This window comes from Hippoglossus stenolepis, chromosome 6 (genome assembly GCF_022539355.2).
Source record: "Hippoglossus stenolepis isolate QCI-W04-F060 chromosome 6, HSTE1.2, whole genome shotgun sequence".
NCBI classification, from domain to species: domain Eukaryota; kingdom Metazoa; phylum Chordata; class Actinopteri; order Pleuronectiformes; family Pleuronectidae; genus Hippoglossus; species Hippoglossus stenolepis.
This window is the reverse complement of record NC_061488.1, coordinates 15094364-15118545: the sequence shown is the minus strand read 5'-3', so window position 1 is coordinate 15118545 and position 24182 is coordinate 15094364. Positions and strand designations below refer to the sequence as shown.

General features: G+C 40.6%; 1 protein-coding gene across 1 annotated transcript; it reads right to left on the bottom strand.

Annotated features, from left to right (window-relative positions):
• Positions 1-295: 295 nt before the first annotated feature.
• ctnnbip1 (catenin, beta interacting protein 1) lies at positions 296-23030 on the bottom strand. The gene is made up of 4 exons (XM_035159243.2): positions 22872-23030; positions 14274-14388; positions 13109-13199; positions 296-3375 (listed from the first exon to the last, which is right to left on the bottom strand). The coding sequence occupies exons 2-4, from the start codon at positions 14367-14369 to the stop codon at positions 3317-3319; spliced, it is 246 nt and encodes an 81-aa protein (XP_035015134.1). The 5' UTR covers positions 14370-14388; positions 22872-23030; the 3' UTR covers positions 296-3316.
• Between the last annotated feature and the right edge of the window lie 1152 nt (positions 23031-24182).

The window sequence follows — 24182 nt, the reverse complement described above, 5'->3', positions numbered from 1 at the left end:
GTCAGAATTAGTTTTTCAGACTCATCTAAAAATTTAGATTTCATCGAACGTGATTTTTTTACTGATCAGACTGAAGAAATGACAAATTTTCTTCTATATGTGCCGACGGTAAGAAGATCAAATAAACCATGATTTCACCCTTAGTATGACTTTGCAGAAAACTCTTGTCCCTGGATGCTCAGCATGAGGCCTCATCTGAAGACAAGCGGCTGCTTTAAAATAAAGTTTGCAATCTCTGGGCTTTTATGTTGGAAAACGCTCAATGTTGTTATGGGGAAAAAGAAGAAAACTTGACTTTTGACTGTTTTAAAATTTCTTTAATGGTTCAGTTGGTATAGGATTTGGAAGCATTAAGTCAAAACATGGTCAGCAGCCATACAAAACAAAACCAACTAATCAAAGTCGACTGAGCGGAAAAGAAAATACAAAGGCAAAAAAATAAAATAAAAAATAAAAAAAGGACAATTAGGCAACATCAGGTCATCACAGTAAAAAGATACATCGACAACAGCATGCTGAAAATCAAAACTGGTAGCAGGTTCAATGGCAATCTCTCACACACACACGCACAGACACGCGCACACAAACACACACACTTCCTTTCACACACACGCTTGAATGAAGGCTGCAGAACAACCCTGATAGGTAAAATGTACAGTAAGACACATTTTAGAGAAAAACAATCGATGCATAGACAAATAAAGAATGCTTCAAAATAAAAGTAAACATCAAAGGACAAATTTCTTTGTCGTAGGCGGACAGCGTGACGGATCTGTTGGCCGTTTACATTGCGATGATTGATGAGAACATTCAAATAGAAGTTATTGCTGACACGATGTAACGGATAACATTTACAAAAGAAATTATCATTTTTTTTCTGAAACATTTTTTAAAAGAGCTAGTCGCTTCCACATGTCAAGAATGTACAAACAATGGTCATCGGCACCAGGCTACAAAGATCCTTGGCTCCGCTTGAATGAACATTAGAAACCACGAGGCAGACATGCTTGGCTTTAAAACGTTACGATTATTTTAAGTTATACAAGTTAACAAACTGTACTTAAACACATTAAATATTCAGCATGTCACTAGAAAAACATGTTGGCTGTTAACAAATATTCATTTGAGTTATTTTCCAGTTGAGATTTTTTTTATAATCACCAAATGAATAAAAACATGGTTACAAACCTTTCTTTTATCCATTGAACCAAACATAGAATCTCTGTGCTAAATATGAAAATGTATTTTTTGCAAATATCTCATTGATAATAGTGCAAGAGATACAGTACAGTCAGAGATAGCACACAGTTCTTATGTTTGGCCTCATGTGTTTAGTTACAGGTAGTTTAAAAATTAGAGTTTGTATGATTTTAGTGTGAACAAAGAGCCACTGCTGATGATATTCAAAGAGCGACTCGTGTTAGGCTTTAACTATCTACTGGTTCTCCATCTTTAATGACGCGTCCAAGGAACAGGGAATCAATTCAGCAAACAATAAATTACAACTACGACTTGTCTCTTTATCAGTTTTCTTAATCAATATGTTAATTTTTATCTTGCAGATAAAAAACAACAAAAATACAATTGGCACAATCAAATTATTATTGTATTTTCCCCAACTATCTGTACAATTAAAAAAAAAAGTTTTACATGTCACAATAACCCAAAACAAAACCAGTGTTTGTTTGGGGAGAATGTGTACATGTGTGTTTCGCATGATTAGGTCTGCTAGTGTCTTTAAATCTTGACGCTCTCCTTTAGAGAAAAGTGTCGCCGCACCCTCGACAGCCTCTGGTTCAAAAATATAAGCAGCAGAAGAACGAGCGGGGCCTCATTTATCAACCTGCGTACGCTCCAAACACATCCCCACCTCGATGCAGAAATCCCTGTTGAGCACGTCGAAAGACCCCGTTAGCTCGCTTAATTAATGACGGGCCTGTTGTGAGCGTTGACACACATCATTGTGTCGTGCTAGTATTTGTACAGAAGAAATCCCATCACATTGAGAACTATCAAGAGTCTAAAATGCTGATTGTTTTTGATAAAAGCACCAAATTATTCTGAAATGAAAATATCAGTTGGTAAAGTAAAAATGATTTCACCGCAGCTCTCCTCACATCACTGATTGTGAATTAAAGTGATTACCCATCGCTTCCCACTGGAAAAACAGGCTGTAATTTAACATTAAGTGAAAAGCATTGACTGAGAAGAGTTATTGATGCATTAGATTTTATGGTAACACTTTACTTTAAGTTCCCCAGTCACAGATTTATGGGTGGGAATTGAAACATTTACTTAATTATTAAAAAAACACCATAATGGCTGTGAAAGCAGATAAAAGGAATTATTGTGTTTATTAATGCACAGTTTTTGTCAACAATCATAACTTCTCCTATGAGGACATATTTTATATTATTTCAAGTGTGTTTTACTATATTCTCATTCATGTTTATAAAGCGGCCTCCACTAATGAGGAGTTACAATTGTGACAAATCCATTAACAAACCTAATATCTGCTTACAAAAACATTGTAGTGAGTTATAAAATACATATTAAATGTTTCTTAATTCATGCTTTCTGCATGCAGGTTCCAGCAGAAGAGCAGACGCCTGTATCTCTAAACATGTGCGTTCCAAATAGCGAATGCATCTTTCACGCTTGTTTGTAATGCGCACAACATGTTTATAAATGAGGCCCCTGGTGGGACAAAATACAAAAGCCTTTATAACACAACAGCTAAAATCAAAAACAATTCCGGCCCCATTGGGGTAAGCAGAAATAATTAAAATCTCTCCCCTAACGTGACCACTCCTCACACCCGCTGCTCTACTTGACCACAACTATATTTCTCTTTGCTCCAATCAGCTGCTGACTGGTCAGTTCCTCCGGTGACCACAGCAGGAAATACACGTAACACTGCCCAACGTCTCAACATAGACAAGATAATACAAAACAAAACCACCCCCCCCCATCACAAGAAAAAAAAAATACAACTGATATTCATCCACACAATCTGTGAGTGTGTTCACTGACTCTCAAGGCTTCAGCCCACTGGGACCCACTGGAGTGCATCTCAGGTAACGGTGTGCCAGCCTGTGTGAGGAGGATACGGATGGAAAAGGAGTGGTGGGGGGGAGCGAGGCAGCCGCCACATCCCGGCGTCTCTTCCCCTCCTCTTCTGTCCCTTCCCCCCCGTGCCCTTCCTCCCCTGAGCTTATCAGCGTCGTGCTTGTGGAGTTTGGGTTGTTGTGGGTCGTGTGCGGGGCGGGACGGGTCTGGGACGGGATGCAGCGGGGCAGGATGAGGGGGCCCAGGGTCACTGTCGCCGATCCTCCGCCTCTGACCGTGAGAACGCCATCACCACGTCCTCAGCACCTGGAAACCAAATGCAGAGTCAGATAAGTCCACTGAAGCAATACAAATAAATACAGACGCTGACGTTCAGATCACATGCTCTTCTGTAACAGTATAGAAAAAAAACTGAGAAACATGATTGAAACCCAACGTCACAGTTACAGCATTTAATATCGCTGTACAGTATGAGAGCTTTTTAAGAGAAAAGCAACTGTCAACTTCTTATAAAAGCCAAACTGATTCAAAATGTAGACCAAACATCCAGAAATGTGTCACTTCTTACATGACATGTACAGTTTTTTAGTGTCACAGAGGAAAAACCACCAGTAATAATGCAGCCTGAGCAGGTGAATTCACATTTGGGATTTCCAAGGAGCGGTATTTACTTTTCTGACAAACCATGTGTCATCTGTTTGCTTAACGTCGATACAAGGTGTGACCTGCAGTTTTGTCCACACACAGTACTAATCATAACATACACTTACACAGACAGACACACACAAATGACAATAAACATCAAGATATAGTCTCATATGTCTAGAGTTCGCACCTGTCATCAGGCACTAATATGTCAAAAATTACGTCAGGCTTCAGACTTTTTATTTCCCTGATAATGTTTTTTTTTTCTGAGCTAATAACAAACATATTTCACTACTTTTCAAATCACTTCAAATTACTGCATCAACATAAGTCTTCAACTATCCACTTGTGATTGAATCTGCCGAAACTAATTTTAGTGCCAAGTGTGAAGCGAGTCAGGTTTTCTACAGGTTCCTGGATCATGTCAGTAAATCCTGTAGATCCTGTCAGCTGTGACAGTAAAGCTGAGAGGGACGACACTGCACGTGAAGATCTGTTCGGTGTAAGCAGGTAATTTTATCCATCGCCATGTTCCCCAGCGGATGTGGAGAAGCCATTGCCTGCCATCACAGCGCCCTGACAGTAGATACCGCAGCACAGCGAGCGGCCTGCTGACAGACGCTTCCTGCTCTGCCATGATAACACTTACATCTGAGGCTTCAGTACCGTTCAATCTCCTCTGCTGCTGCAGCTCTGCCTGTGACGCACTAGATTATCAGCGGGTAAACAATACTAGATTTCAGCTGATTTTAACCTCACTGAGCTGAGGGAAAATAATTGATGGGCTCAGAGAAAAGAGACTGAAATGATACAGTGCACAGGGTCTGACTATTTTCCATCCCTTTTGTGTCTCTTTCACTTTTACAAGTTATCAAGGAGTGAGCGTTAATTACAGCCTCATTCAGGTTGAGTCGACTAATGGAGCCTGCCAGTTGCACAATAGGACCTAGTCATCTGGATTTTGTTTAATAAGGGATCATTCATTAGCTTTTCGCCAACAGTGATTCATCAAGTTGTTTTTGTCTGCCCACACCTGATTAATACACACTTTCAAATTCTATTAGAGTAAGGGGAAATACAATTACACCAAGTTCTTTCTGCGACTGATACATCAGCAACAGTTCTTTCATATAGGCCTCATCATTTTTGCAATGAATCATCTTAAATTCGAGCAGTATGTTCTTAGGCCCTCCATAAAAGAGAGGAATAAAAACTCTTGACAAATGATATCGGAAAATATTAAAACCCTTCTGGCCCCCTCAAGTTGAAGACTTATTATTTATACCCTTTTAAATTAAATGTAAGACCAAACTTATAATGGAATACACATCAAAAGGGAAAATGTACTTGTTCCAAGTTCACACATTTATGTCTCTAGACTCCACCAACTTGATCCCCATTGTCCCAAGTATGACAGACTTTTGACAGAGCAAAGTTTTATTCATCACCGCCTCCCTGCACTGTGTTAATCACCACAGATTCTCATCATTTCCACTTAAACCTGGGTTTCCCCATTTTCATAAACAAGCTAGCAGGCTGGCTAGAAAGACATTAGTTTAAGACTTAAAGTTAACCAAAAGCAGCTCATACAGGAACTATTAATTCTTCTTCTTCGGTCTGGCAGAGTGGAGAAATGTATTGCGGCGACTTTTAGCAGTGATGGGCCTAAAAATAAGATCCATCCAATCTAAATGTAAACAAGTTGAGACTTTTTGAGGCCATTTATCTGTAAATTTGAATTTAAGACATTTTAAGGACCTGCAGTCACCCTGTTCTTCAGGGCTGTAATGATTCTGTAACTGAAAATACAATACAAACCTCAACAATTTTGTGATAACCCGACTGTGAAAAGACATACAGCAATTCCTAGTCTCCTCAACTCTTTAATAATAAAGCCTCGTCTCTTCAAGATGATGGGGAGCTGCAGCCAACAGAAGCTTGATCATGTAGTGCGATACAAACATAAATATCACCAACACCTAGATCCACACCTTTGCACACGCTTGAGAAGAAATCCTGTCAGCACTTTGTGCCTGATCTGCTATAAAAATACTTTCTTCACTGCAGCCCTCGAGTGCTTGTTAGATTTAATTATTGTGGAGATATGAAAGTAGGCCAGGGACTGTGAGCTTCCACATGTATTTGGCACACAGGGCGGACCCTCCTCCTCAGACAACTCAGACCCTCCAAACACAGAGTTTTTGTGTTTCATTTCTCTGCGGAGAAGATGATAAGCCTGTTTGACGCGCTTTCAGGTCATCATGAGCTCGGTAAAATAAAGATGTTGGGGGAGAGGTGGGTTTTTAGAATGAATGCTCAACTTCCTCTTCCCATTGGAGCTCACTGGTTCACCAGATGAGGATATGGAAAAGATGAAGTCAATGGGCAAAAGCAGCAGCAGGAAAGGAAACCAGACCCATAGTGATGAAAAATATTGTAAGAGACGCTGTATGTCTTCAGTTAATATAGATCTCATCTGTTTGGAGACAGCATGTAGGAATAATGATGCTTGAACAAGAGACAATTATGTAAAACCACACAACAGGAAACTCGACCTGATTTACACTAACCATGAATAGCATTGTCATTTCAAGATGAGGTTTTGGCACCAGACGCTTCAGTAACGCCCATTTAATACAGTAAATGCCAGTCTGAATTATTTTTGTGCTTGTGTGAATGAGTTCACCCTTGTATAATGGACAGTCCTGTGAACTTGAGCCGACCCGGCGCAACTTGAGCCAAATAACGAGCAGAAACCCTCTGAAAATACACCCACGGAGCCGAGTGGAAGACTGAGCTATATCTGTTTTGACGGAGAGTCATGTTTGGACCTCGCCCTGCCACAAACACATAAACCCTAATACAATACACACAAGGTCTAGCTGAAGCAATGGAAACGTCAGGTCCCTCAAAGCTGTTGCCTAGCGACAGATAAAGATCACAGTGCATCAGAGGATGGCGGGCTGCTCCTGCTGATGCCTATGAGCAAAAAGCTTTCAGTTTGTTTCAGTGCAGCTCAGCATTCGGCTTTTCTCTGGCCCCTCCCTCCACTCTGCACTGATCCTCTCCTTGCCCTGCACGAAATGGATAAATAGAGCGACTCTGGAAGGTGGATTACATAAATAACAACAACAACAGGCATAATATAAGCACTTTGAACCAAAAGAACAGTTCCATCACCCATAACAGAAATACTCTCTCTAGGAAAATAATATATAGGAAAAGGGTATATATGTCAACAGCGTAGAAGTCAAATCGTTTTTTGGTGTCAAATAAATATTACACAAAGATTAAAAACGAGCAAAGACAACACTACAGATATTAATGAATAAATAATTATAAGTGCTTTGTTATCATTCACAAGCAATCAAAAGAATTTCGTCATGCTTCTGTGAGACGATAAATCAATATGTGGTTGAAAAAAAGGTAGCGCCTCAATAAAAAAAACACACACAATGTTGCAGTGAAACGCTTCAAAGCTGTAAAATGGACCGAAACAGAGCTTGTTTGAAATTAAAGGCGCCGTGCTGCATCACTCCGAGTGAATGAGCAGTGAAGCAGCTGTATGACTCCAGTGATGAAGCACTGAGTTAATAGTCGGAGCAACAACAGCATTTGAGGTCACAATCTGTGCAGGGTCAGCTGGAACCCCCGGCCCAACACACACACGCACACGCACACGCACACGCACACGCACACCAGCCGGGTTGGGTTAAGATGCAGAACACAACAGGGACATGTGTGGTCCAGCTCAACATACTGACATCAACAAACACAGTGGATCTACTTTAATACACTTGTGCCTACGATCTGTTATTTCAAGGTGACGAAGCTTCATAGTATCTGAAAGTTTCTTAAGTACTAAGTCCACTTTGTGAAAGGTTTCTTTTTAATTCAGTTAAGTGTAACTTTAATTGTTTAATTTTCAACAAAATTGTCTTATTTTTTGGCTCACATGAATATTATTGAGGGATTTAGGTTCAGACCTCTGCACCTGTTACTACTGGATATTTTGATGATGTTTTATTGTAACATTTGGACCATCTCTTACAAAAGAGTAATTATATATCAATAAAAGTTTAAAAAGCAGAGACAAAAGAAACTGAAGCCAGATGCAACGGTTCTCAGCCTTGTTTATCCTAAAATTATAAAATAAAATAATTCTTAATTAAAAAGTACAACAAAATCGAATTCAGCATGTCACATTTGCAAATTAATGGTCCAGAATTAAACGGAGAACATCTAATATTTACGACTCTTCAAACTGTGATAATTAAGAGATGTTACAACATTGGCATTAGGTTCAAGCAGCAGCAACTAATTTTCAAAGGGTCAATTACCTTTTTCTAAATGATCCATTAAAGATAGATTTAATTAATTTAACATTTACAGGCCACATCCAGGTGGTAAATTAGTTTTGTATAAGGCAGTAGATTTTTATGGGGCAGTTTGGTTAAACTTTTAGTTTCTGTTGCCAATGAAGAAAACATTGTTACAAAGAGAATTGGCTGAATCAGCAAATCTGAACTAGAAACAATTGTTCTAAAGTTATTCTATAACATTCATCAATAAAACATCAAACTAATTGACACATTTGAGACTGAGAGGAGCAAATCAAGCCTCTGTGTCAGTGAGTCAGGTAGACGAGGTGGTTCATAATCTGAGTGTGGCTCTGATTCATGCTGCAGCGAGGAGCAAGACAAAGTATGAATCGATACCACTCTGCCTGAGCCCAGTCGCCAAACAAAGGCAGGGCCCTGCTCTGTGTCACTGTGCTCTCAGTTAAAAGGGCCGGTTTGAGGATTGTGTGATACCCGAGTTGTATTGCACAAAAAAAGAAACAAGATTGTGTATTGATTGCACCGGGCTGTGGTAGTATCTGAAATGAGAGTGGCCACATTTCTGTAAGAAGAGATGGGACTATCAGGGAGAGATTGGAATATCACACTCTAGCTGTGTAATTAACACTCCAGCTTGCATCCAGGCCCCCCCCCAATGACACCGGCTCCAATCTACAGACGCACCACGTCACAACACCCAAGGCCCGCAGGGACGCTTGGCTTTCCTGGGACAACTGAGGTTGCTATGGCAACGCCTCCTCATCTCTCCTCTTTTGTTGCGACCCTCAGACGTTCTTCTTGGAGGAGTAAACTTTCTCTGTCAAACAAGACAGTATAACATGTGGCGAGACTGTGGGCTTTATGTGCGGCTCTGTTTAAAAGTGACATGATGTCAGTTAATAGATAGCTGTGAATGAAAGAAGTGAAGGCAGAAGAATAAGAACCTGACTGTAAAGACAAAACTAATATATTCCACAAAGGAAACTATTGAGCTACAGACAACTCTCTAAACAAAGCTTCAACATCTCACTTAATGGGTTCACACTTCGTTTCCAATGAAACAAAACATGTTGAGTCCTGCTCACCAAAAATCCTCTGCTCCTCTGAAAAATAGAAGCAAAACATGCAGAGCTCCAAAGCAGAGAATTCCTCTTTGGCCTGATTAAAATTGCAAAACAAAAATCTGTATTTGCATGTATGGTAATCAGCCAATTAAAACTATCTGAAATGCTAATTCCGTGACCCATAGACTGAAAAGAAATATGAGTGGCACCCCCCCAAGCTGTTTTTTTTTTCTTGTTCCTTACAAGGAAACAAGACAATAACATTTGACAGTTAAGCAGAGTCAGGGAGAATGATTCAGGGTTTGAGTAACATTTCCTCTCAGTCTGATCAGATGTGATGAAGTGTGACAATGTTTTTGGAGAGATTTAACTGCAACGCCTGCAAATTTGTTTTCTAATCAGAATAAATATTCTGGCATAAGCTGACAACAGCAATACAGTTAACCATTTGTTCCATTAGCTATGCTCCCATTTAACATTTCCTGAGTATAGCCTGACCTTGACGAATCAATACCCGTGTGTCTCCACTACGCCCTTGATGCCCTCTAGGTAGCTTCAATTCGATCGTTTAGGCCGTGTCTACCACATGACACATGACCCTTCGATGACACTGGTATCAAAGCATCCTGAGCATGTTCAAACTATGCTCAGTTTCACGCTCCTGGGAAAGGATATTGTGGCTGCATCGGTTTCTTATCCAACAGGGATAAATCCTGATGGGAATCATCTGACATGCGCTGTCTGACAAAATACAAAATCTTTAAAACGGTTAGCTGGGAAGTAATGATATCAAACACAGTGCTTTTTATTCCAGCTGTTTACCAAATCCCATTTACACCAGTTCCATCAAGTTGCCTAAACTAACCATTTTTCAGAACACAATGGATGTGCTGATTGCAAGTGGATGATGCTATTCTTTTAAAATATCCTTCTCACAATTTAAATATTGCTAAAGGTAACCTGTTTAAAAGAAAAAACTAATTGTTCATTTATGCTGTGCATATGAACCAGAGTGGTTTAGTGTTGTGATATTAGAAAGGTATTGTGATACTACCACATTTCATTAGTATTGATACTTTCACAATGATATTAAAGTTATTCCTGCCATATTACCAATACCTATGCGTGACAGCGATGTGCGACAGTCGGGTAGTGTGTTTGAAATGCATAGCTCAGCTTCCACCGCCAGTAGGCCCAGTGAGTGTACCAACCGTTACTATATCTTTCACAGTTGAAACACAACAGCTGCAAATGCATGTGCTCTTAAAAGGTCCGTCCATGGTTCATTAACAAACAAGATGCAAGTAGTGAAGTATGGAATTATTTTGTTTACATGGCCAAAGGTCAGGGCACCAGAAAGCCTGTCTGACATTTGAAACCAATGTAGACCAGGGAAGCCAAAACTTGGCAAAGCATTAAATGTGACAGTGACGTAATGACTTCACGCTCACAGAACCTCAGATACAAGTCACCACCAGAGTTTGTTGAGGCAAACATCTCTACATGCTAACACAACATTCACTCTGGTAGACACCTCCCTGTAACGAGCAAGATGCTAAAAATCATGCATTCACAAGTATAGAAATCAACAACAACAGTTACAAATGATTAATATATACTAAAACCGTATTGGTGATGGTAATCGTGGCATTTTGGTGAATATATATGAAGCCTATGAAAATATCCTCAGTGGAGTGCAGACCTCCATTAAGGAGGTGCATTGGGTTTAATATGTGACATCTGGTTGACATTATTAATGTTATATACTTACTGATTAATTATCAAAAACACAAATACATATATGAAAATAAATTAAAAACTATTCCTAGCACATAAACTATTAAGCATGAAAATAATAAACATGGATGACGTTAACTGTAAGTATGGCAGGAACTGTCCAGGGTTTAGCCTGCCGCGTGCAATCTCAGCTGTGATTGGCTCAAGCCCCCCACGACCCTCAAAGGATAGGAGGTATAGATAATGGATGATGGATGGATAGATGTAAGCCTGGCACCTCATAGGGATGAAGCTCAAATCCCAGCCTGCACACTAAAGTAGTGTTGTAAAGTAGAATGACCACAAATGACTCAATGCACCTTAATGAGAACAGGCTTTCGTTTCAGTATTTCGATATTTTAGCAGGTATCATATCAAGTCTTTTTGAAGCCAGTGCTTCTGTAAAATTACATTTTAAGAGGAACAGTCATTATGCACATTGCTCGGCAATAAAGTGTTTCCTTTAATCTATTTTCATCATATTATTAGGTCCAAATGAGATCAAATTGTGGACTTCCTCCTTCGTGTAAGTGAATCGTCTTCACAGCACCTCAAAGGGTCCTGAATGTGCTGATACGTACAAACCGCTGTCCTTTGGCGCAGCATTGAATATTTACAAGTGATTAACTCTCAGCTTTCTCCAAAATGCCTAATCACAGTACTTTAGACAAGATGCAGACCACAAATTATTTATTGCCACACAGGAGGCGGTGGCTGCCAGATGATGCTAAATGTGTCTGTTTTTGTGATGTATAATGCATCGTCGGAGCACCTTTCACCAGTCATTTCGTCCATAATTAATGAGGCTCTTCCTCGCAGTATTGACACAGCAAAGACACGCAGTACTGTATCTAGTAAAGGACATCAGGCCACGCTGCCCCAACTGACAGCTAGTTAGTGGTTGTTTGAACACACAGCAATCATGCTCCATAAATTTAAGATTTGAGAAAATCTGTACTGAACTTTTTAAGATGTGACACCATCTGTCTAAGGCAATGCTTTATACTCTTCAGCTTGAAGAGGATACAGATGCTTAATATAATCAGGACATTTACACATCAATGACACACATTAAAAATGTGAGGATCTGCAGAATGTTTAACAAAATACCCTGCAGGCTAAAACAAAGATAATAATAAATAAAAAAACAGCAGAGAAGAACAAAAAGACAAAGTCACTGCGCCTGCTACTTGCCTCCTTAATACCTTTATAATCATTAACCCAATCCTTATTAATCGCATTAAATCAGATATTTATCAATTAAAAAAAAAAAAAAACGTGCAGGTAGAGGACACAGCCAAGGAGACATGACACTTAACTGTAGGTAAAATGTTGCAAATAACTATTATGACTTAAATCCAGGCCTGAGCCCCAGCAGGTTTACCACAGGAGGACAGCAGGGCACCGGTGTGATGTTTGGACAGAGCCTGGAAAGCAGTTTTTGGATCGACTAACAAACTAAATATTTAAATTTGTTGTTGCTTTCTCAGGACACTGCAGTGCCTCCTCGTATCTCCACTATTTTGTTTTATCCAGCACCCTCTAGTGGTTTAGAATTGTAAAAGAGTTGAGGAGCTTAAAGAAGCTCAACAGCGCTCCCCAGTGCCCTGAAAAAACATGACCATCATTCGCAAGGTCATATAACGAAGCAAACAAGTGAAGACTGATTTGATTTATAAAACAAACACCACAACATTTGGATGCTTTTCTCTATCTAGGCCAATCGTGAGAATTGGTGGTGAAACTACTGATGCACTCATGCTGAAGATGAGTCACTTGTTTCCAGTCAGCCACACAGTTTGCTGTATGAGTAATCAAACAGTGCTGGTGGACCGCTGAGTCGGCCCAAGCGCTCAGGCAGGGAATCCGATAGGCCAACTGGGGTTTAGACTCAAGAGGAGTGATGTGCATGGAGGGATTTCCCTTGTTTTCACTCTCAGCACAGTAGCACCTCTGCAATACGTGGGGGTGGTGTGTTGGTCGACTAATGTGTTTGAAATGTGTTTCATATTAACCGACTGTCAAAAACACCTTCTACTCTTAGACCTTTTTAAACCAATTTATGATAATTACAACCAGAAATATCCGTATTTCTATATAAACACACACCAGTAATAGTGTAACTAGTATCTGTGTTATGAAGATGTCTTTGTGTGTGTGTGTGTGTGTGTGTGTGTGTGTGTGTGTGTGTGTGTGTGTGTGTGTGTGTCTTACCCTGGTCTATGTTGTGCTGTGGTAGCTGGCTCATCTGACTGTGGACCACACCTGCGTAATTTCGGAGAAAAGCCTCTTCACTTGGCGTGAGCTGGAGACGAATGAACAAAGTTCCAAGTTATAACACAAGCTCGAATTGAAGGAGATCATAGTTTTTATCTAAATAATTCCCCACAGAGGCAGACGTGTGACATTGTGGATCTACAATTTGACTTTTTACATTCATTCTATTGAAGGAATTTATTTTATATAATATCTCGATACACAGTAGCTTTCAGGGGAACTTTTTGGTGATTAGAAACCTAAACCAAAACATTTATGATGACAACAAACATAACAGAGTAAAACTTGTTTATTGATGATTAATGTAATTGATTGTAATGATTACAGCTTACAGCCATGTAGACAATTTTAATCATAGTATCAGAAGTTCATTTGTAGACATTTGCTTGGGATCTGTCTTATGAAAACTTATACTAAAAAAATATGGAAATCCTCAAGATACCGTCCACACAGACTTAGCATTTACAGCATCATAGTTCAACCTGATCCCCATGGCAGGGACACCCATCCCAAACAAGCTTTATACCACTTCTTTCTATGAGTGACCTCAATCATAAAATTAAACTCATATCTGTTGTCTTGTTAGTGTCAGAGGCTGCGTGTGAGAGGGCCATATCTATTAACATATTGTTCAATCTCTAGATTGTTTAAAAATTAAGTCCATGTATGAATAGGCCTTCTTCAGCTTGATATCCTATAATTCAAGGTTTGAAGGGGGACAGCTTTGTTGACTAAATTTTGCCGCCTCATAACCTTTTAGAATGCAATTAAGTTGTTGTCTCTCCTGAGGCAGCAAACTGCTATCTCTGCTGACGTCTTGTACACTGTCAAAATTGGCATTTAGACAAGAATACCTATCACTACATGAGCTGAACAGAAAACACATCTGTGGAGCTGCTGTCTGCTCTGCCTGGTGTAGACATGCTAAATCTGGTAGAGGCATTTACCGGGTGATGGTAGATTTGACAAGCGTGTCTCCTCTACATAAATACCATACCTGGAGAACCAGCGTACCCTTTTTCTGATTGTTTTAAAAGCATGAGCTGGTCAATTGGCTTTTTTTTTTTTTAAATGTAGTGTTGAGTCAAGACACTGTACTTACATTTGATCCCATTTTCTTAAGCATGAGCAGGACCCGCACTTTCTGTTGGACGTACATGTCTTCAGGAGACTTCCCCGGGGCCTCCTCGCGGTTCATCCCCCCTGCTCCTGTGGCTCTGGACACACAAACAAATCCAGATTACAGAAGACCTGTGAGAAGTCAGCGTTAGCGACAAAGGAAATTATTGTCAGACTTTTCTGCAAGACCCGTAGTAAATGTGACGAATGAGCCCATGTGAGAACACAGCAGGATTATGTTGAGGGAACTCATTGCGGATGAGTGGGGACGTTGATGATGTTACTAACACAAGATGGAAGCGGAAACGGGAAAAAACAAAAAGAATACAAATATCTCAGGATGAAAAAGAGGCGTCACACATGAAGATTTAATAGCTTTTGGTGATAAAGGCCCATTTTCCTGTTGTTAACACGCCTGACTCATTTTTCAGAGTTCATGTCAGAAAACAGGTTAGGTGTTAGCCACTCTTTGCATTCACCTATAGTAATTGACTTGGGTAGTCAACTTCCTTGTTTGTTTGTTTCATAAGTCTTAAAATATTTGTGTAGATGTCGCCATAGTCTGGAGCATTTAAATAATAACCCATTATTATTACAAAAACATAAAAGACTGACCTGATTCAACTATTAAATGTTTCTCTTATCTGACTTGTTACATGTAAAAAACCAGGCGGGAACTGGATGTTTTACTACTAGCCTAAATGATAGATGATTTATGTGTGATAAACACCGTATTCATATAATCCAAACAGGGATGATATTAGAAGTCAATGGCCTTGTCTCAGTGTAGTCACAGTAGTTTTGGCACTACACAGTGTGAATAGCTCTTATTAATATTGTATGGAATTTTCCACAGATCTCACCACTGCCTGCTCCTTCCATCTCTTCTTCTCCATCTAACTAATGACCTATTTTCACTGTCAGTCTGCAGACATGTGAAATATAGGCAAAGGGGGAGAAAAAAAAGGGGACGAGGGGGAGGCGATAAAAGAAGCTGCCAAAGCTAATGCGTATGACAGAAAAGGGATAGGTTCCGCTGTGATAGCGCACACATCAAGGTCGGCTGCTGTCGCATCAGATCTCTGTTACAACGCACCAACAAGATGAGGCATACAGCACCGCTTGATTCCTTACCTAAATTCTCTAGTTGAAAAAGCTAAAACATGCAGAAGGAATAACTAATTGAAAAGACGAAATAGAATTCTGGACATAAAAAAAATTAGATCAGTATGCAAGTCAGGATTTGTTTGCCCCAAAGAATTTTTCATGAAAGCCTATGGGAGCCACAGTGACTATGATAGTTCTGGCAATTTATTTCGGCCTCTTATCTATACAAAGGACCACTAATGCATGTTGACAGGCTGTTTGATGTGGGGTTATATTTAATTGAGGAGCTGGCTCGCTGTCCCCCCCTTCCCAGAGCCCAGGGGTGCAGGATGAATGGGCCACCGTTGGCCATTGGCTGGCGTTTGGGTGCCACTGCGAGCGTATGGATTCATCCAGATCAGAGCAGCTGGAGAGTATTCTTGTGGCTACAGTCCTTATCATTATAACAACCTTTAGTGGCCAATTCCTGTGAACAACTAACACTTGACTTTGTCCTCTTGTCTGTTTTCAGTCACAAAAAACATGAGCAGAGCAATGGATACGGGCAGATAAATACATTAGTTATTCACCTCAACCGACGAGGCATCAGGCATAGATTAATTGGAGAATGGCTGAAGACTCAAAGCAAGACAGACATGAAAAGATGGAGTGTGTGCTTGTGTGAGTTCAGTAGCTCAGTACACCTTCAGGGTATTGGTGGTGTGTGAATGTGTTTGGGTGGGGGTAGTGATGGAGAGAGGATGTTGGTGGAGGGTGTAGTGTGGGGGGTGGCAGTGGCTTCAATCGGCAGCAGTGACACGTTTGATCACGTCTCCACGCTCCTCGCCTCAGACAAATAGGAGAGCTGAGACTCCAGGCACAGAGACCAACCGGCAAGATGACACGCACAGTATGAATAAAGATAGAAACTCAGGAGCACAAATCTGCCAGCCACAGAAACATGCTGGGAATAAACCGGTCACTGCGTACGAGCGGATAAAAAATGGAGGATGAAGAACTGAAGAACAGGACCCTGTGATTGCAAAAAGGTGTCCTCTTGAGAGTTTGAAAGACAGAAATGATTATACAACAGGGATGCATTAATACTCGGGCATATCTTGAGACATGACAACTTAAATATTTTTCATGTCTTCTACCGCACAAAAGGTCGATATATTCCACGTTCATCGTCTGTATAAATAGGACTGCTGCTTTCATAACTAACGCATTTCTGATCCTCTGATGTTTGCTTTTGAAGTTTGAAAACCAGCCATATTTAGCACGATCTCTACCCAGGCTCCTGACTGTATTGAGGGTTGTAATTTATATATTTTTTTTCCAGCCTCAAAGTGTATTTTATCTTATCCCACTTTCGCAGCCATATCTGCAGCACAAACAACCAATGGAGTAAATGAAATCCCAATGGGAGAATCTCTGCAGTAAGAAGAAACAATGTTGAATCATAAATGTGGATGATCAGTGATGTTCCTCTGTCATCATGACATGTTTGTGACTCACAAAAAGGGCACAGAGACTAATTTGTAGGGAACTATTTGGGGAAGCTAAAGAACTGGAATCATTACAGTTCTGGTACGCGATGAACTGGATGACAACATGTATACAAAAGTGATTAACATTGTGCAAATGATTATGTAATGCATGGTTTTTCCATGCGCTCAAATTGAGCCAACTAGCTTTCCAGCCATGTTTAAAATCCAACAATGCTCCAGACAGTACTCAGATGCCTGGCGTACAGCGCCTCACTGCCACAGACTTAACTTCTAAATAATCCCTTCCAGGGAATCAGCACTGGATTACAACATGTTTAACACAGTGTGTCAAGCTAAAGGTGATTTTGAGGTCAAATATCAAACATGTCCTCATAGTCAGATGTACTGTCACAGGCCTGTATCTAGATATGTTAGATAATATTCTGGAACTATTTTCATTATTGATTCAAGATGATATTTTTAATTGCTTCATTATTCTTTACATAATACAATAGTTACAAAAATCACGATTTCCAAGAGCCTTAGCTGGGGTTCACATTGCTATTTTGTCCCAAAGAATAGTACAAAAACTAAATATTTCTATAGAACTGCAGGTAGCTAGAATCCAGTGTGTCAACTTAAATTTACTGAGTCCAAGCAAATTTCACTAAAATCTAAAACTCAAAAACATGAATTAATACACAAGTAATACATACGTACTCACAATTGAAAAGCTGACACCAAACAGCTTGTTTGTTTCATTTGCTTATTAAAAATGACAAATTGATCAGAATTGTTGATTAATTTTCAATCGTACCATTGATTAGTCCATAAATTGATTGATTGCTAAATGAATAAACTGTATCATTTATTTTTTAAAGAAACTCAACTGTTCCAGGTTTTCAAATGCAAGATTTTGCTGCTTTTGTAGATCTAACTCTACAGTAAAATTTTTATTTTTATTTTTCCAAAATCAGTTTTGACTTCAAGAGCACATACTCTACTATCTATGGATACCAGTGTCTGTATCAGATGTTTGCCACCTCAAAAAAACACCTGAACCTGACCTGTTATCATGTTTGGATGATCTCACACACCAGGGAACACCTGGGAGTCTGTATATCTTTTTTTTAAAAACAGCTTAGAATAAGAACAAAATCATCAGTTACAATAAAAATGAAAGCAGATTTCTCAAGAGGCGGTGACAAACAGGAAGGTTATAAAATTATAACATTTTACTACAACTACAACTTTAGGGAGAAACCTTTCCAAGTGAAGCAAACCCATTTTTTGTAGCATAATTCTGATAAATATGATCTTCTTCTGTGTCTTAAATATTTTCAAGGACCACAACAAGGATCCTGTAAGAGTCCTTTGTGTGTGCGTGATGATGGTTTCTAGAGGTGGGCTGGCTCAACACTAATCCCTCGGGGACACTCGGCCTCAGACACATGTGGCTAATGTTCCAGACATAATCAAAGGCTTTCTTTAATGCGGATCTAGGCCTACCCCCCCTGTCAATGTTGTGATGTTGGTCTGAACTGAGGCATCAAGTCCAAGTCCCTCTAGACAGCTCATTGAAAAGACAGCATCGCTGACACCGAGCTCAGAAAACTTAAAGAATCCAAATACAACATGAGGGCACAGTTCTAATTTCCAATCTGCCCACGATAGTTCATTTTCTGACTTTAATTTAAGGGCTAATGGTTTCCACTCTGCACTGCAATACCTTCTGTTACAATACTGAGCCATAGTTGTATCTTTACATCATTAATCTTATCGGTTTTATTTATGCCTTGTGTGAATTTCTGGCATACAAATATGTAAGTTGTTGAGGGAATGTGTTCAAAATGTTGATCTTCACTATGTGTAAATGTGCTCAGGTAATATATGTACTTTTATTTAGTGAGCAAGATTTTTATTTACTCAGTATAAAAATAACAGTATATCTAACTTTAAAATGTATTTTGTGTTTACTTTTTATATATCATTAAACTTGTCAAAACAAAACATGGAGGAGTTGCTGTTATGTTATTTCTCTTTGTGAAAAACATTTCAACATAAATAAAGAGACAGATTTCTCCTGGATAACCTCCGAGGTGCCAATAAATACATATAACCTTAAAATTGTGCTGTTTAACAGAAGCCATGTTTTAAAACATATGGTGATTTAGAGTAACTGTTTACACAAGTTCTTGAAGAATTGAATTCAGATTAGGCTGGACTCTAAATTGCTCGAAGGTGTGAATGTGAGTGTCAACCATTGTCTCTATGTGTCAGTCATGTGATGGACTGCTGACCTGTCCAGGCTGTTGTCTGCTGGGTTTGGCCCCAGCACCCCACGACCCTCCGAAGATAAGTGGTTCAGGAATCGGATGGACGGACGTTCAGTACTGCCACTCTCCATTTCAACACTCAGGGTGCGCCACACAGTTGAGTGAGGGCCTGCTGCCAGGAATTACAGCATGCAATGTGATAGGCCCTCACATTTGCTGAGGGTCATGAGGGGCAGAGGCTGCCACAGTGCACCGACCCGATCACACATGGGCCGGTCCACTTGTTGAGCTTGTTACTGGCTCGCATGATGCACAATGTCTGATTGTTTTAAAAATCAAATTCCTCCAGCAAGCAGAAAGAGAGGAAACATGCCTCTGAGTTGACGGACAAGCCGCAAAAAGCCTGAACCAGAGGACCCTAGGAGGTCGATAGCCTCTGCACAGAATAACACTGAGCAGGGGAAATTATCTGAATTCAGTCATGAGCTGCTCCAGCATCCAGAGCAAATGTGTGAGAAACTTTAGTAGGCTACAACCCTGGTGTGACTGCCAGCTGAGCTGTCAACAACCTGGCCTGGTTCTGAAGAACAGCTGTGTCACTGCAGGTTACACACAGATACACACACTGACTCTGTTCTACTGGTTAAAACAACTAGACATCATACTGACATTAAGGAATAACATTATTGTGATTTATTTTCATTTTGTGAAAAGATTTTGTTCCCTGATTTGTTAAAAACACAAAAATAACTGACAATGTGACTTTATAAGGGACATAATTTGATGAATTTAGCTTTGGTAGCTTTCCTAAAACTGCAGTTTATCAAAATAAACAATTTCTTTCATTATTCATGGAGCTGCAATGATTAGTCAATTAAAGGTCTTTACACCAAACTGTAGTATTTTCACAGCAATTTTTTGTTGTAGATTTGATTTTTTAAATCATTGTGTCACATAATAAAAGTAATAATGAAAGGAATATAGCTGCAAGTAAGATTTCTTTTTATCACCAACTATATAAAATTATGGATTGTTTAATTCATAAAACGGCTGAAAACTGCGAATGAAAACTCATAGATATTCACTTTAAATTTAGGTGTAACCTATAAACATCTGACATTTCTGCTTGTTTTGGGATTTTTGATAATTGACTTATCTGTTGACGACTAACTTCTAAAGATGACTGTCAACCCTTTTATTTTTTGTGGGTGTAATACCTGACACGTCACAAATTATACACATCCAAAACTGCAGATCCATAATGACAACTACTTTTCCAGCAACGACCAGAGTGACTCCCTCTGAGTCGGGCCGGCATGGGGTCCTGAAACAGCGTGAGCCAGACGAACAGACACTGCAGGCCAGAAAGGCTCTGGCTTGGATATACTGGATGTCTGCATGCTGCCTTTGTGTGGAACCATCTCCCCACATGTACAGTGCCCACAACAATGGCTACAGTATTTGGGGACAATGATGATGAACTGGATTGTGAAAACATGATTGATAAGTAGGTCATGTCTTGTTGTCACCACGTGAGGCATGAACTCAAATAATCCTGCTCAACTGTACAGGCTTAGTTCATATCTGGGTTTCTGGGTGTGCTTTAGTGGCTATGACTGTGCCACAATCAATTGATGGGTTAGGGTTAGGGCCTAGAGAGAGAGCATTACAGTAGGCTGTACATGACATTTCAAAAATGAATACTTAACACCACAGACAAGCTAAAGTTCTCAGTTTTTAGAGAGCATTTGGCCAGTATTTAAGCTTCTGTTGGGCCACAACTTGTACATTTAGTACTACAGTTTGCTTAAGAACGTGTATCAAAATTCAACTATCTTTTACAATAAGTAACCTCTGAAAATGTTTCCACAATATGTAATTTGATACAAGTTTTTCACAGACTGAACTATATTACATAATTAACTATGATCTCAGAGCATCTGGGCCTCTCAAAGGAATTGAAACAGAAGCTGCTGCCTTAAGCCGGTCCCTTGGGGGTGTGTCTGCAAGATTTTGAACGTGCCAGCGTCAAGGCATGGGGAAAAAATTCTGATTTGTGAGCAGTTATATGATCGCTGTGCTTGGAACAATGCAACGAAATGCAAATGTGCCGGATACCATATAAAACAGACAAAGAAGTGCACACAGAAAAGATGGCTAAGCTTTTAAATTTGATTCTCAAGTTAAAAAGGCTTGTGGTTGTCTTGAGTCTTCTGTCATTTGGACATAGTGTGTAAGGGACGAATGGATGAAAACAGCTCTTCTATGTTAGCGACAGGCCACAAGGGACTAGTACGTGGCCTGGTTAATGCCGACAGGCTGACAAGTGCATGTGCCAAACACAGAGCAAGAGGTTGTGTGATGAACCAGCCCTCCCTCCCTCACGCTGCTCGCAGGCAGCTGATGAGGTCCCCTCGGGGCTCGAGGGGGTTGAGCAGCCGCCGAGGAGCACCTGCCCTGAATGTGACGAAGCGAGGAGGGGAGGGAGGTGAGGCCGGGGGTCCTAATCTCTCTCCAAAACCCAGTCAGCTAGGGGAATGTGCAAACTAAGGCAGGCTTGACATACTGTGGTCCATGACCAACCCCTGCTAGTTGCCAGTAGGATTCAGTGTGCCTGCCTGTGGCCAAGCCTCAACACCCACTGGCCGCAGCGCTCATCAATGCCCTGCTGCCGGCAGGGTGCCAGCTTTGCCACTCAGAGGGTTGTCAGCTATCTGACATGTGGGGGGGAATCAGACACTGTAAAAGGCAGGGGTGGCACAATGCACCCATGGGTGGCATGGGCCAAAAATAGAAAATCAATGGAGTTATATGAACATGAAAAGCATGTGGAAGACAGTGATCACAGGTAGAAGAGTTTATGAGGTTGGAGCAGCATTGTAAATGTCCTCAGTGCCTTTGTGTAGTCTTGTATGTATTTGCTGATTGGTGGGTGTTTGATGAATGGGTCTGTAATTTGTATATTTATGCAGTCTGATATAAACCACATGTAGTCTGCAGAATCTCTCGTCAGCAGGAAACAGAAAACTGCTGTACGGTCATGTTAACTACATGGTTACTAACATTATAAAGGTGGGTAAGAGTCACACAAACCGTAACGTTAATGCTGACGACTCTGCTTAATGTCCACTGACGTTAGCGTGAGATTTACAGTTCCTGGCCGCGGGTTACTGGGCAATTTTATTAGTTTTTTTCCCGAAGACAAATTCTGAATGAAAACTAACTGAGCAAAGAAACGAGCCTGGACACTAAACGCAGAAAACAGAAGGTAAAAAACCCAGATAAAAACACATGGCGCTGTGCGGGTCGTGTTATCATGTTGCGGGACGCAGACCGTTCAAACTGTAGCAGCGCTCATGCTAGCATCAGGCGACGAGGCTCCACCGCAACCTCGATACGGATCTTTAACCAAACGTCACGGAGAAGATGCGTGAACACGACCTGCAAGGACTAACAGGCAGCCTCCATTTAAACCGAGACAAACCTGTAATTCAGTCTCCACCAAACCCGCGCTACCTTTGGCAAAGCAGGCAATGCTACATAGCCGAGCTAGCTCGCTAGCATACCCGAGACAAAAGCCTGAATGAAGTTCCTATGGGTGCAAACAGCATCCAGGTGCCGCCGCTGTGCCAGAAGTGTACAACGCCGGGATTCAAACACACGTACTGCTCACAAAAAGCCCCTGAAGCGCGGCAGCTCGACAGGAAAAGCAACACACACGTAGCTTACCCCTCCTGGTCCAGCTTTTCTTTCTTCTGTGCTCTGTTTGAATGGTGTGTTGTTGTAGGAGGGCGTCCTGTTCCGGGGTCACATCCCTCCAGTCGGCGCAGCTTCGGCGGACTGACTCGACGCAGCCGGAGTCCTGATGGTTGAGCAGTACCGCTGCCGACCGCAGGGGGCGCCACCGGCACGGCCAACACTGCACATACCGGGAGTCTGCGATGAAAATAAAATAAAAGAATCCTTCATGAGTATCACATCGGGGATGTTTGTAGTGTTACTGCAGCAGGAGGGCATTCAACAGTAGACATAATATAATAAAAAGGAAACATGCAATACTGAAAATGTAAGGAAATATAAAAACTTACATATATAGTGTGAGAGTGTATATAGTAAAAGGGACTGCACAAAGTCATTGGATTGCACAGACAGGAATGAATATTGCACAGTCAGGAGAGTTAAACCTGAATTAAAGATTAGATTAGACCCAGCATTAAAGGCCTTATATGTACAATCAAGGTGGGGATGCAGCCATGTATGATTTCAATGTTATTGTTTAGGTTTATTTTATTTATAAGATAGGATCAAACTTTGTTGATCCACACACCAGGAGAGTTGTGACAACAGCAGGTAGGTCAGAATGATGTAGTCAAGAGAATACAAATATTTAAAAAAGGCAATAGAATACATTTAAAAAAAGCAGAATATGTATATGATATGCACCTTTTACTGTAGTGGTTTGTATAGATATGTTATAAAGTACAGTGCAGTGGCACAGGATGATTGCACGAGCAGGTAGAAAAAAAGTTTTTATATAAATGTAAGGACATATTGTGATGTGCAGATGACACAAATGTGAAAAAAGTTATTTTACAAATAGTAAGAGTAAAGTGACATAAGAGAAAAAACAGAACAAGACAAAAATTGTGCAGTATTTTATTTTTCATTTGGGATGGTGTTGTGGAGTCTGACAGCAGTGGGAATGAAGGACCTGTGGAAGTGTTCCTTCTTGCACTGTGGGTGGAGCAGTCTGCTACTGAAAGAGCTGCTCAGGGCCCCCACAGTGTCATGTAGGGTGTGAGAGGTGTTGTCCATGATGGAATTCAGCTTCGCTAACATCCTCCTCTCACCCACTTCCTCAGTGGAATCCAGAGGGCAGTCCAAGACCGAGCTGGCTCTCCTAACCAGTTTATTTAGTCTTTTTCAGTCCCTCTCAGTGCATCCGCACCCCCAGCAGACAATGGCATAGAACACTGTGTCATAAAATTAATAGTGTCCTGCACACTCTGAAGGACCTCAATCTCCTCAGCAGATGGAGAT

What these genes read in the sequence shown, in the direction of transcription:
- ctnnbip1 (XM_035159243.2), bottom strand. Translation starts at nt 14,369, where the DNA reads ATGAACCGCGAGGAGGCCCCGGGGAAGTCTCCTGAAGACATGTACGTC. An exon ending in TTAAGAAAATGGGATCAAAT is followed by an intron (nt 13,200 to 14,273) that starts GTAAGTACAGTG and finishes ATTCGTCTCCAG; the next exon opens with CTCACGCCAAGTGAAGAGGC. An exon ending in ACAGCACAACATAGACCAGG is followed by an intron (nt 3,376 to 13,108) that starts GTAAGACACACA and finishes TTTGGTTTCCAG; the next exon opens with GTGCTGAGGACGTGGTGATG.